Source organism: Puma concolor, chromosome A2 (genome assembly GCF_028749965.1).
Source record: "Puma concolor isolate L17-30 chromosome A2, mPumCon1.1.hap2, whole genome shotgun sequence".
NCBI lineage: Eukaryota > Metazoa > Chordata > Mammalia > Carnivora > Felidae > Puma > Puma concolor.
Window position 1 is genome coordinate 20,395,542 of NC_141668.1, and position 14,814 is coordinate 20,410,355.

At 38.9% G+C, this 14,814-nt stretch overlaps 1 protein-coding gene across 1 annotated transcript in view; it reads right to left on the bottom strand.

Annotated features, from left to right (window-relative positions):
* The window catches only part of EXOC4 (exocyst complex component 4), a 765,046-nt gene that overhangs the window by 409,965 nt on the left and 340,267 nt on the right, over positions 1 to 14,814 (bottom strand). The window contains exon 10 of the mRNA XM_025930053.2: positions 13,462 to 13,558. Coding sequence (XP_025785838.1) covers positions 13,462 to 13,558 — 97 coding nt within the window. The remainder of the gene's footprint in view (positions 1 to 13,461; positions 13,559 to 14,814) is intronic.

Sequence of the window (14,814 nt, forward strand, 5' to 3'; positions counted from 1 at the left end):
GACCCCTTGGCCCCACAGGATAGGAAATCAAAGATTTCTTGAAAAGCTATTTTGAAGAAGTTTAGGTTATAAGCAGTATTTCGGACCATAAGATCCTGATACGTTCTCATTTATTCCAAAATAATGCTTGAATATTGTGTTTTCATATCTGCAGATTTCAGCGGTACACTGATACAATGGCCAACATGAAAGAACCAGTTACTGCTGTTACAACCATAGTGTGGGCGACTAACACAGGCATCATGTTGCATAAGAGCCACCAGACACCGAAGAGGACATATTGTATGGTTTCATTCATATGAAGTTCAAGCACAGGCAAAACCAATCTACATATAATGGCAGTGATGGTCACCTCTTCCGGAAGGGGGTTGACAGTCAATACGAGAAGGTCTTCTCGGGCACTGATAATGAGCTGTATCAGTGTTCTTTATTGTGATCTGGGTCACGGATATACTCGCGTGTACAAATGTAAACATTCATACAAGTATGTGAATATATACACAAATACGTATGTAAAGATTTGTACGTGTTAATGCATATGTATCATCAATAAAAATGAAAAATAGATTAGCTTTTAAAATATTTATAGATTCTGAATTCCCAGAATCCAATTAAGATGCTTCCATATTCTTTCACTCAAGAGTGATAGCTTAGAAACTTGCTGGCATTACACTTTTTTCTTCTTGCTGTGTATCAAATACTTTCTCACCTACTCATGATGTGGTAGCTTACAGGAATAGGCTTTAGAGAGTGCTCACTGAATTTAGAAATAGTAACCACTAAATGATTACTATTCTTCCACAAATGCCAAAAACAACTTGAGGACATCAAGAACTCCAGGATCTATTCCGACTGCAAAACAAAAAGATCCAGCATTTCCAAGTTCAAAACCACCGCTCTCACCAAAAAATGAAATTAAGGTCATTAAAAACTAAAGCTTCTCTTATGACCTTTTCACCTCTATTCTTTTTATCTGGCTGTTCTTGCCTCTTTTGCTTGAAATCAAAAACCTTGCTTTGCTCACTTGTGAAATAACAAAGTTTCAAGAAAATACTGTTGCTCAGTTTGAAGTTTCTTCTTGTTTGTTTTTAACTATAAAAAGAAGATAAAAAGGGTTTCTTGCCGTGAAATGGAAAATATGTCACTTGCAGTACTACAGATTAAAAAAAACACACACAGGAGGCAATAATGATTAAATGTTCAAATTACAATCACTAAAAGTAAAAAAGTTAAAAATGACCAGGAAGAGCCTTGGGTATTATACAGAAGCCCTGGAAACAAAGTAAACAAAACAGAAATAAGAGAACAAAATGAACAGGAGTGTGTGTGTGAACAAAATGAACAGGAGTGTGTGTGTGTGTGTGTGTGTGTGTGTGTGTGTGTGTGTGTGTATGAGAGAGAGAGACAGACAGACAGACAGACAGACAGGAGAGAGAGTCTTCTGAGGGGCAAGGAGAACAGCAAAATAATTTGCTAAATTACACAGAGAAGCAATGTAGAGCCCACACCCCCAAAGGAATAGAAGTTATATATAGGAGACTGTGATTTTCCTGTAGGCATTCCTACATTATTTTGATACCAAATTACATTATCAATTTAGGTTTCAAAATCAGATGTAAATAGGCCTGTGGCTGGATATAAACATATTTCAATGAATGCTGAATGGGCATGTTTTGGCTGCTACAGCCCAGGACAAATACATGTTCAGAATATGTAAAAAGCAGCACACAAATTATGTAAATATTTTACAAAGAAAAAACAATTTTTCTCTGCTGTCTTTTATATGTAAGCTTCCAATAATATTAACTGATAATTATAAAATTTAATTAGTAGAAAACACTGTACCAAAAACATCAGCATATCCAGGTCAAAATCAACAGCAGGCATGATTTTAGGTTCATTACTTATAATGTTATTTTATTATTCATTTATTATTTAAAAAAATAAGAGAGAGAGAGACAGAGTACAAGCAGGGGAGGGGCAGAGAGAGGGAGACAGAATCTGAAGCAGGGTCCAGGCTCTGAGCTGTGAGCACAGAGCCCGATGCAGGGCCTGACTCACGAACCATGAGACCACGACCTGAGCCAAAGTCGGACATCCACTCAACTGAGCCACCCAGGCACCCCTATTATTATTATTTATTTATTAAGTTTTAGTCCCATGTTAGCTGACTGCAGAGGAGAGCCAGCTTTCTTTTTGCCTTAAACATCACTAAGAGTCAACTTATACGCACATGAACCATTACTGGCACAGGAAAAAAAAAATCAGCAAAATACAAAAAAGAGAAGAGAAATAAAAAGCAAAAAGGAGGAAGGGTGGAGACTCTATAACCACTGCTCTGCAAACAGCCATCACGTGAATCTCTTTCCTACCCTGTGTCAGAAAGAACAAAGGTGATGAAATGATGCAGAAGTCTACAATAACTCCTTGGCCTAGCCAACGACAATCATCAGCATTAAACTGCAATATAAAAAAGTAACCCAGATGAGTGAGACTGGAAGAAACCGATCGAGGTGGAGCTCAGAAGCTGCACAGTGGATCAGAAACCCCAGATCTACAGAACGCAGACCTGACAGCCGAGCACATAGTTAGCCACATCTCCAGGAAGGGTCTTGTCTTCCAAGGAAAGCTTTCCCATTTTTGCCGAATTCATTAGAAAGTTCTCGTTGTGGGGAGTACAACCCCTTTAACATCCAACCAACTAACTGGTCCTAACCCAGATGTGTGAAGCGACAAAAACCCAAACTACTCTCTCCCTTTTAAGTGACACACATTTACATATTTGAAAACAGGCATCAAATGTTCTGGTCTTCTTCTGGCTTTCACAAACATTGCCAGTTCTTTCTCACGAGGAACGGCGTGTACTCTCCTCCTAACCAGACAGGCATGCCTGACTTCTCCTAACATCGTCGCTCAAACGTGCATTGCTATTTGGCTTGGCGCCTTGATCGTCTCTCCACCGCGGTCAGTAACATAAAACTACCAGTTAGTCGCAATCCATGTTCATCCATGTATCACGCAACATGGTGTGGAAACACAAAAGTGGAAGAAAACTACAGTTGAATCTCTGAAAGTTAATTTGAGGATTAAAAACACTTAACGTTTATCACGTAAATTCAAAAGCAGTTTCTCAGCTGTGGGGTTTGAAATCTAAATGTACCACGACAGTGTTTCACAGCCCTTCACGGGTCAGACCATCTGAAAACATAGCAGTATTTTTCATAATTCTGAGGACAAGGGGGAAAAAAAGGTATGTTTCATAAAAATGCAATAGGGTAGCCACATTTCCTCCCATGCATGAATAATGTATGATCTACAATGTTATTTGCTAGACTGTCTAATCACTAGCATCTTTCAAAATGTCTATATAAGCTTTAGCTCATTAAGAACAAACATGTATCCGTATAAAAATATCACATACCTGTGAACACTCAGAATAATATTCCGCCAAATACCAACACACACATCAAACTGACACGGGTACCCTACTTTTGTGCATTTCTCAAAGATAAAAACATTGGGAAATGAAAGACTAAAGAATTATTTCAGCTTGTGACATTCATGCTTACCCCAAATAATCAAGCTTAGCTCCCTCTTTCAAAACAAACCACACATAACACACACACACACACACACACACACACACACACACACACACTCACACACACTACATATATAATCAAAAAAATGATCTAGGGACTATGGCACACTTTTTAAATAAAAGTGGGAAGAAAAAAAAACTAGCAGAAACAGAAGAGGCTAAATAAAAAAGCTTTTAAAGCAAGGCTTCTCCTATAAGAAACGGTTTTATAATCTTGGAAGGAGCTTCTACAATTCATGAAAGAATGATAAGGCAAAAGCACTTCGTACGACCATAAGCTTTTGACGTAGTAATAAGAGAAAAAAGAGTGAAAGGACAAAGTATCTAGGTTTCTGATAAATCACTATAAGAAACAAACTATGAAGCTAAGTTACAAGAGTAGTATGTTAGGATCAATGTTTAAAAAAAAAAGGAAATTTCTAAGTTCACCTTTATATTTGTGTATTTCCTGTAACAGACACTTTCTTATTACAACAGAGGCAACACACACACACACACACACACACACACACACACACACACCCACTATTCTACCACTTCTAGGTATGAAAGATTGATCCATTTCAGTAATATCACTAAAGAAAAATATAATTTTCCTTTATATTTTTATTGTTAACTGACGAAAAAACATTCAAATCAACAGACATTTGCTAAGCACCCTTACAGGCGACACATTAATTCTTCCAACAAATATTTATTGTGCACCCCATTCATGTAAAAGGTACATTTGAACCACTTTCCTTCCTGAATGGTGGAAGTAATGTTAGGACAGGAGGTGAGGAAAACAAAGACCACAAAAAGCAGAAATCGAGGCTGTTACAGGAATGCAGATTTGGAGTTCGGTAGACCTAAAATGGTCTAAAATGGCCTAAAATGAATGAACCAGATTCAGTCACTAATCAGCAAGAGTTAGTGCCAAAAAGTTGAAAAGATCTTCCGTGCTAGGCCAGGTTTAAACTAATATATGTAATATTTGTAAGTAGTTTATGATCACCCAGAATTATTTTCTATTAAAAAAAAGATTAGATTTGTTGGCAAAGTTTGTTACGAAAACCCCACAGGCTCTCTACAAAGCAGCCCACCAAAGCATACTACCCCTTTACGAGGAAACAGCCTCGAGTTCGGCCACAACTGTTCTTTAAAAATTCCCAGATATCTGGAATGTCACACGAAATAAATCCTTAATAACATGTTGATAAGCTGATGGCATACTAACAATGGCTCAGTATCTTTGGATAATATCATCGAAGTGGGCTACATACAAAAGACTTATTTTCCGTCTCAGGAGACACAACTGTCAGGGACAGAGATTTTCACCATACCAAACAGAGTCGTGCTAATGACTTCACTCCTGAAAAGAAGCCTTCCTGAGTGCCCCAAATCCAGTAAGATGAGGTGTTAGAAGAGTATTCGCTGATAGTCACCGTGTGGGGCTTTCTCTAAACCTTCAGAACTTCTGGAAGTTTCAGATCTAGTCCCAAAAGCTTCTAAAAAATCTAACATGATGCCTTCTTTGTTGTTTAGACAAAAGAGAGAAGTTTCTACCTTGACCATCCTGTGTACTTATCTTCCCCCACACGCCCGCCAGCAACACACACCCCTCTACACGTTCATCTGTTCACTGTTCCCCGACCGTCGCGTCTTTTTCCTTTTCACGCACCATCTCCTCTGCCCAGGTCACTCTGCCCCAGATATTCACACAGCTTCCTCCGTCTCTTCATTTTCCACAGTCCAACCAAATGTCATCTTCCCAGAAAGGCCTTCCTACTCCACCCTACCTGAAACAGTGCCCTCACCTCCAGCGGTCACTTTTCAAATTCCTAACTTTGATCTATTGTTCTTCCTAAAACTATCACTACCTGATACTGTTTCCCATGTGTGTTAGTTTACTGTTTTATTGTCTGACTTTTCCACTGGACTAAATTCCACAAGGGTAGAGACTCATTACTTGCTAGATGGAGAGGAGTTGCACCAAGTAAGCGCTCAATAAATTTTATTAAATGGATGAGTGAATGGATTTTTATTATGCTTAATTATCACAAGGAATTTTTTATGCCTTTGATCTACCAGCATTGTCGACGCGATAAGTACCGTAATTAATAAAACAAAAAAAAATACAAAATGCAAGTGTTAATCACAAATGCCATTTACTTTGGAATATCATGTTGAGAAACCTGACCTGCTGCATTAATGGCATCATCAATTTCGGTGCCTTTCACTGTCCGAGCTTTGGTTTCAACCACTTCCTGACCTCCCGACTTCAAGCCCTGCGTTAACAATCACAGGCGTCTCAAAGCAATTTCACAGCCCTAACTGCCCCTACCCAAGCTGCTGCTAACTGGCTGTTGCTACATCTGACGAGATTAACTTTTCGAAGTTACTGTTCTCTGTAATCGGAGACAAATATGATTAGATATTATGATTACGATTACTTGCTCCTACTGCTGTGTGCCCTCAGAATGGCACACAGCCAACCACAGAAATTCTGACCACCACCAAAGCTCAAGCTGCCAAGATGTTTCATCCCCCTAACTAATCTAAATGCCAACCTGCTCCTTACTGACCAATGAATATTTCATCTTTTGTTCTACCCAGAGAGCCTTTAATTGCTGTCTGGTTTTAATGAAGTGTGGCTGATAATAAATAGTGAAAAATGCTCACGGCCCGGATATTCAATATTCGAGCTGTGTTCAACAGAGGAAGCATCGGTGACATTTCTGCAACTTAAATACCATCATCATCCACTCTGTCTCCAGCCTCTTACCTCTGCCAAGTCACCCCAACTGCAAACATCTGTTCTTCAACTGTCTCATAAGAAACATACTTCATATATGCAAAGTGGTCATTACCCTAAAGAGCCAAATGTCTTTCAAAAGCTAGTTGAAGCAAATAAGCAAAAAGAAACACATTGTCATTTGGATTTTTAAGTTTTAAAATGTCAGGCCTTTGGAGTCCTTAAATATTATAAAAGCATGTCCCAGTCACAAAAGCACAAACTTTTGAAAGGTAGAAAGCAAAATCCAGACCAATCAACTCCTTTATTTTATAGACACGGAAAACTAAGACACACAGGAATTTGGCCAACATAAAAAATTAAAACGTGGTCACTCCTACCCCCCCCCCACCCCAGCCCACATTCAGTGATCTGTCCTCTCCATCAGGTGATACAGAAAACTCCTTTCCATCAAAACAATGGTTCCAGTGCTGAAAGAATGATTAAATACATCACTTAATAGATTAATTTCCTGAGTTTGTTCTCATTGCAAAATGTAGTGTACATTTGCCACAACAGAGAATTAAGGTTAAATGAGGCCATAAGAGTGGAACCATAATCCAGTAGGGCTGGAGTCCTTATAAGAAGAGGAAGAGGTCACATCAGGGTACAATGAGAAGGCTTCCTTGGACTCAGGTGTCCTTATTCCTGCCCTGTCCTAGCTCTAAAGTCCGAGAACTTTTCTTTCTCAAGCAGTGATGAGCTACATTAAATCTCACTACTTCTCTTCGATGAGTCCACCTTTGAAAGCGAAAACCTCCAGTAGTGAGAAGGTTGAGTGCAACAGACTCAAATATATAACTTCGTCTTTTTTTTTTAAGTTTACTTATTTATTTTGAGAGAGTGAGTGAGCAAAGAGTGAGTAGGGGAGGGGTAGGGAGAGGGAGAGAGGGAGGGAGGGCGAGGGAGGGAGAGGGGGAGAGAGAGGGAGAGGGGGAGAGAGAGGGAGAGGGAGGGAGGGAGAGAGGAAGGGGGGGGGGGGAGAGGGAGAGAGAGAGAGAGAGAGAGAGAGAGAGAGAGAGAGAGAGAATTCCAGGCAGGCTCCACACTATGGAACTCATGAACCACGAGAACACGACCTGACCAAAGTCAGATGCTTAACAGAGTGAGCCACCCACGCATCCTGGTAACTTCATTTCCATTAGCAACACTTCCCACCTATTTGCCTCAATGGCCCAGAATGTATGCAATAACAAATACACACAATAAATAAATAAATGCGAGACTAATAAAGCTTCAGGTGGTTTTTTTTTTTAATGTTTACTTATTTTTGAGAGAAAAGAGACAGAGAGAGACAGAGAGAGAGAGAGAGAGAGAGAGCCAGCAGGGGAGGGGCAGAGAGAGGGACACCCAGAATCTAAAGCAGGCTCCAGGCTCTGAGCTGTCAGCACAGAGCCCTACAAGGGGCTAGAACTTACAAACTGTGAGATCATGACCTGAGCTGATGTCACACGCTTAACTGACTGAGCCACCCAGGAGTCCCATCTAATTTAGTTAGATGCTGCAAGCATTTAGACTTTTAAAGGAATAATTTTTGTTGTCACTCATTTTTTGCTATATGAAGGAAGTATACTAGCAATCAAAGGAACGATATGTTCTCTGGGAGCTTTTAGAGAATAAAGAATAGTGATAAATGAAAAAACAAAGGGAGAAATAATTTCTCCCTCCTTCCCTGCCAAATCTCACAAATTTTAGGTAATTTCAAATTTCCAGAAATGCCTACATTATATATTAATTATAACTAAAAAGTCTTACTTTGTCAACTGTGATTGATACCTCAATAAAATGCACTTTGTTGGCAAAGTTTTTTATACTCAGCTCACAGTTAATAATTACCATGATGTAACTAGTCAGAAATAATTTTTGTAAAAAAAATCCAAATGCATGTCAGATCTAGACAAAAGGAAGTACGTCACTCAGATTTCACCAATAACATATTTTCTTCCTGTTTCCCCAATTCAAAGCCTAGAAAATAAAATCCATTTACTAGAGTGAATACATCCATTCCTCATGACTATTTCCAGAGAAAACTAAAAACAGCAAATATGTCAGTGGGGAAGGGAGGGTGGGGGAAGGTATTAGTCCTATCATATTCAGGGTCTCTATTTTGGTGAAATTATGTCAGAATCCACCTAAGTATAAGAACCTCTTCATTTCAGTATGTTTTGTTCAGTGAGCCCCAGAGGTAGCAAACTTGATGAGATGAATCCTTGCCATCAAAAACTTCCATTAAGGGTTTAGTTGCACACAGTGTCTTGCCAGGCTACGGGTAAAGCAAGCAAGATAATACTAGATACCTCATCTTTCTAAAACTTCATTCTCTGTGGCAATTTTCTGATTTCTTAACTGGAATGAGAAAATAGTAAGGAAAATCATTAAATACGCAAGTCAAGGAGGCAGCAGAGTAAACGCAGAGTGAACAAACTGGAAGTCGGCGTATTTGTCTCCAACACCCTATGACATTTCCTAGTGAAGAAATGGCAGTACTTAGGAGAAAAGTGCAAAAATACACTAGCAAGGTTGCCAGATCGGGGACCTTGTACAATGATGTCATGGGAGGACAGGAAAAATGACTGCTAAGAATACAGAAAACATAATGCATAACGGGAATCCACTGTGCGGTGTTCTGGAATAGGGTGGTTCAGAGTTCTCAATGAAGAAAACTTTTGTGCTACAGAGAATACATTGGCAATTAAATGAAAATTATGAAAAGAATATTTTTTTAATGTTTATTTATTTCTGAGAGAGAGAGAGAGAGAGAGAGAGAGAGCGAGAGCAGGGGAGGGGCAGAGAGAGGGAGACACAGAATCCGAAACAGGCTCCAGGCTCTGACCTGTCAACACAGAGCCCGATGCAGGGCTCAAACTCATGAACTGTGAGATCATGACCTGGGCTGAAGGCAGACACTTAACCGACTGAGCCACCCAGGCGCCCCATGAAAAGAACATTTTTAATAAATGAAGGGTAGACTAGCCACATGCAAAGTTCAGGAAGACAGAATACGAGTATTGCTAGACACAGGGGGAAAGTAGCAAAGGAAAAGGAAAGCCCTACACACTTGAAATGGCTTCTGGCTTCCAAAGAACACTATCTCCGTTCACGGAAGGAGAGAGTGTAAGAAAACAATGGCAGTGTTGAAATGGGTGATAAAAGCCAACTTGTGATAAGTTCCTTCTGAACTCACTTTCTGAATAGGATGCCAGTTATAAGTAAAGATTATTATGATCCATTAGGAGAAGAGTTTGGGGAATGAGGATGGGAAAAGAACAAGTCCCTGCAAGGGAGAAGCACACAAGGGAGTCGAGGCGGTGCAGTACTGGGTGGAAGGGACGTGACTGCTCACTGCTACCCAACTGGCTTCAGGAAAGGCTGTGCCCGTTTGCACACCAGGTGTAAGAGATCATCTCCGTCCGCGCCAATAATTGGCGTTTGGGGGCTTCTCAGTTTTTGCCACCAAGGCAGCTACTGAGTGAGTACCTTTTAGGCACGAATTTCATGTTATTTTTTGTGTGTCCCTGGGACCTGGCATAGAATCAGAGTCCAATGAATAATCAGTGAGTAAAACCGAACAGAAGGAACCTGGATGTGCCCCTAATTTGTTGAGGCTTTCACTTTAAATTTCTTATCCTGTGTTTTTCTCCCCTCTTTCCATTCTTCCAGGCTACCTCTCCCATAGTTTATCTTGTCTTGTAAATAAGAATGTGCAAAATCACATTCACTTTGAGCTTGCACGGAAACACGACAAGGGGCATTCTAGAGGATGGAAAATATATGTATATGTATTTTGTTGAAATAATCCCATAGAAATAAGAGTGACTATTTCTAAAGAATCCTCACCTAACTTACAGAAGGGAAAACATGTATCATAAGTGCTCAATACACATTTGTTGATCACGAATGACTGAGTGGCCAGAGGAGAAATGAAAAATTTAAACACTGAGTAAAAATGAAATGCACTGGTATGATAAGGTGCACTTTCCTCTCATTACCAAAACTAAACTTCCAAACTTTAGAAGAAATAATAAATCTAATAACTGCCAAATCTGTAAGTGTAAAAACTAAAACAAAACAAAACAAAACAAAACTGTAAGATCTTAATGATTTGAAGTCCCTTAAGCCCATTATGAAGTTTCAGCTGAGACTCTATATGGGTTTGAGAAGCAAGGTTTCCATTTGAGCCAAAGGCTAATTTAAAATCCATAATGATCACCTGCTTAGAAAGGAATTCACTCACCTTGCAGACCACGTAAGATTCTTGTGGCTTCCATTAAGAGTTACACAGAGAATGACTATAAACCATGGCATGCAACAAACATTTCTCCAATTCTAATCAATAATAAAATCCTGAATAAAAATAGAGACCAATCAAGTGTGTAAAACCAGTACGAGCACTACCAAGCCTTAAAACCTCTCTTGTAAAGCAGGATAAATGCTAAAAAATAATAGTCAAAAACTGTAATACATTAAACTCTATGAGTATTTTTGCAAAAATGCAATTTATTAAGTGTGAAATAAGGATAACCTTTTTCCCCCATTCTAACTTCACCTTAACAAAGGGAAAGAAAAAAAAAAAAAAACAACCTTAGGAAAAAAAAAATCTCTTGAAAAGTGGTTATTGACAATATAGCTAAAAAACTTCCAAAGATCTTCCTCTATGCTTTGGAACAAATATAAGCATAAGGATTTCATTTATCCATGCAATGGCATAACTTACCAGTAAATTATGGCGCTAAATCCAGGTTGGAAGATGCCTATAATGATTAAGGTATTTTCCCATTTTCCTAACAATTAGCAGCTCTAAGTAGAAATCAATTTAATTGAAGAAGAAAATGAGTATTAAACTAAGTACCAAAGGCAGGTGAAATAAATATGAGCACTGTCACTTAATCCAGAAATTCTATATGTTCCAATTCATACGTTTATATATAGAAAATCAACTAGATTTATAGAGGAATAGTCTTAATTCTCTTAATTCCGTGATTCTTAAATTACACGATTTACTTGTTGTGAATGTTTGCTGAAACAGGTTTTTTGAAAGATTAATAATGCTTCTTTAAAAATCTCTTCTTTGGGGTGCCTGGGTGGCTCAGTCAGTTAAGGGTGCAACCCTTGGTGTCATCTCAGGTCTTATCTCAGGGTTGTGAGTCCGAGCCCCGAATCGGACTTCACACTGGGCATGAAGCCTACTTAAAAAAAAAAAATCGGGGTGCCTGGGTGGCTCAGTCAGCTGACTGAGCCGACTTTGGCTCGGGTCATGATCTCACGGTTCATGGGTTCAAGCCCCGTGTCGGGCTCTGTGCTGACACCTCAGAGCCTGGATCCGGCTTTGGATTCTGTATCTCCCCCTCTCTCTGCCTCTCTCTCTCTCTCTCTCTCTCTCTCTCTCTCTATCAAAAAATGAATAAACGTTAAAAAAAACTTCTTTGTTACTGCATGGAGGGATGTCTTTATTGTTTAATTTACATATTTGTGTTTCTGCATTTAAAACTAATTTTGAGTAAAGTATTTCAGCATAATTTTTAAAACTCATTGCTTAAATAAGAGATCTGAATCGAACTCATTCCAATGATTGCAATTTAGTAAGTCTTGGTTAATGAAAAGGTAGGATAGTTCCAGTAGTAAACTGCTCATGTTTTAGAAAAGTACATTCAATATTCTATCTGGACAATTTAGTAGCATCTGCTTACCTGTTATTTCAAATGCCTCAAATATTATATTAGTTACATAAGAAAGTTAATGGGATGATCTGAGGACCTAACCTCTAATGAACCCAAGAGTTTCTGGTCCATTATATGAACAAAGCAAAAATAAATACTGGCTCATCACAGAGAAAACATACACTTAATATTACATCAGATATCTGTGTCCAAAGAGTACCCTTTTTAAAAAAAAAAATTATTTTGAGAGAGAGAGAGAGAGAGAGAGGACCTGCACGAGGGGTTGGGAGGGGCAGAGAGAGAAGGAGAGAGAGAGAATCCCAAGCAGGCTCTGTGCTGTCAGTGCAGAGCTCCACATGGGGCTCGATCCTACGAACTGTGAGATCATGACCTGAGTCGAAATCAATAGTCAGACACTTAACCTACTGAGCCGCTTAGGTGCCCCAAAGAGTACCCTTTCTTATTGAAGTCAACAATGTTTACCATTTAATTCACCATCTTAATCTTTTTTAGGTATACAGTACAGTAGTGTTAACTCTATGCACATTGTTATCCAACAGTTCTCTAGACATTTTTCATTGTGCAAAACCAACATTTTAGAGCCGCTGAATAATAACCCCCTTTTCCCTTCTTCCAAAAAAGTTTCTTTTTAAAGGTATTTAGGGCTTTGAAGTTTTTTAAATGGAAGTATCACAGATTTTTATTTTCTTATAATCACAGTACCACAATAAACTGAGCAACAGATTTTATTCTGGTTAGCATCAAGCTGTCCTTTAATATATAAAACCATATATGCAACTGCTATAATGCCTTTCGGTTTTGATAAGTCATATTTGTTTAAAGATTTGCCAATCCTCAAAGGATATCTGAATCATTAATGTAAATTAGGGAGACAGATCATGGGTCTGCCATGTTTTCCTGTAAAGGGCCAATGTGTCAATATTCTAGGCTTCGTAGGCCATATGGCTTCTCTTGCAAATATTCAACTCTGCAACACCATAGCACAAGGCAGCTATGGACAATACATGAATAGATGAGCATGACTGTGTCAATAAAATTTTAGTGAAAAAAAAAAAAAACAGGTGGCAGACTAGATTTCTCCTGTGGACCATAAGTCGCCCCTCCCTGAAATAAACACAGAAGGGAAGGGAGGGACAATGACAGAGAGAGGGAGAGGGGCAGGGACAGGAAATAAAGAAAATTTTTAAAAAGTATTCATGGAGTATTATTCCTGAGAACAAATAGGTACTAAGATGAGTTGACATTATTTGTTTTATTGACAAACTTTGATAGTAAAGCCCTAGGAGATGCAACACTCTTTTTTTTTCTTTAGGACTTGTTTCAATGCTGACTGACCTATTGGCATTCAGTGCATCGGCATAAATAATGAAAATATTGATTTTTCAGTAAGTACATAGGATTTGACTTACCTTAATAATGGATGGAATATGACAGTAATATTTCTGGCTCCAGGTTTGCAGACAAATTTTGTTCCTCCACCTTCAATTAGGTTGTCATCAGGACCCCCTTGCAGGAAAAGGAAGAGAGATTGAGCTTACTAGAACATTCCCCAAAAAGAAACCCAGGCTATCTAGATGAATGTTATACCGCCATAAGAAGGACTGTCTTTGCAAACAGTTGCCTTCAGGTCTACAAAATTATTTGGAATGACTGGATCCAGTCTTCTTGATGAGGTAAACCGCAGGGGAGCACTTTCACTCTGGAGTGAAAACGTGGAAGCACAATAAAAATAAATTGTGTATTTAAAGAAAGAGGGTAAGGCATGACCCAGTTAAACATGAAAGTTAGGATCTGCTCTCAGCAGTGCCCATCTTGGATAGTGCAGCACATGAAACTTTCCCAAAGAGGAAGTACCATCCAAGTTGTCCGGGGCAGTAAAGGTTGGAGCAGAGACCCATACAGACCTAACTGACCACACTTCACCAAATCTCAGACCCCATTCATTGTAAGACACATTATCGAGTAACACTAAATTTAAGACAATCCTGTTAATGGGGGCACTGGGTGGCTCAGTCAGTTAAGCGTCTGACTTCGGCTCAGGTTATGATCTCACGGTTTGTGGGTTCGAACCCCGCGTCGGGCTCTGTGCTGACAGCTCAGAGCCTGGAGCCTGCTTCGGATTCTGTGTCTCCCTCTCTTTCTGCCCCTCCCCCACTCACACTCTGTTTCTGTCTCTCGAAAATGAATAAACGTTAAAAAAAAATTTTTTTTTAAATCCTGCTACTGAAACTATATAATGCATCCTTATCTTTTTCTCATTGAAAAGCTTCTTATAGTTTAAATATATACAAGTATGTTATATAATTTATAAATATTTATTTAGGGTTTTTTAAGACTTTAAGGTTTTTAAAATAAATAGGCGTTTACCATAGATCTCTCATACACATTTAACATGGGAGAGTGAGAAAAATGAATTGTTCTTAAAATTATGTAATTTTCAGAATCCAGCTTTTCTTAATGACTCAGAGTTGTCAATATCCTTGTTTTCTAAATGGTGTCACTAAGTGGGTTTCTTACAGGAATTCATCCAGTATTTTATTCCAGCTGCTGATACCGATCCTGCAAGGTCTAACATTGGTATGCACTTGATGCTATCAGAAGGTTTAAAGAGAAGGTGTTCCAATACTGACCAAGACTCATGCTCTTTCCTCAAAAGGCCCCTAAGAGGTTCATTAATTGAATCAGTGAAGGCTCATGGTATGAGGACTATCCACTCAGCTCACAAACACTGAGGCGAAAACAACTCATTGTGACCGTCTTCT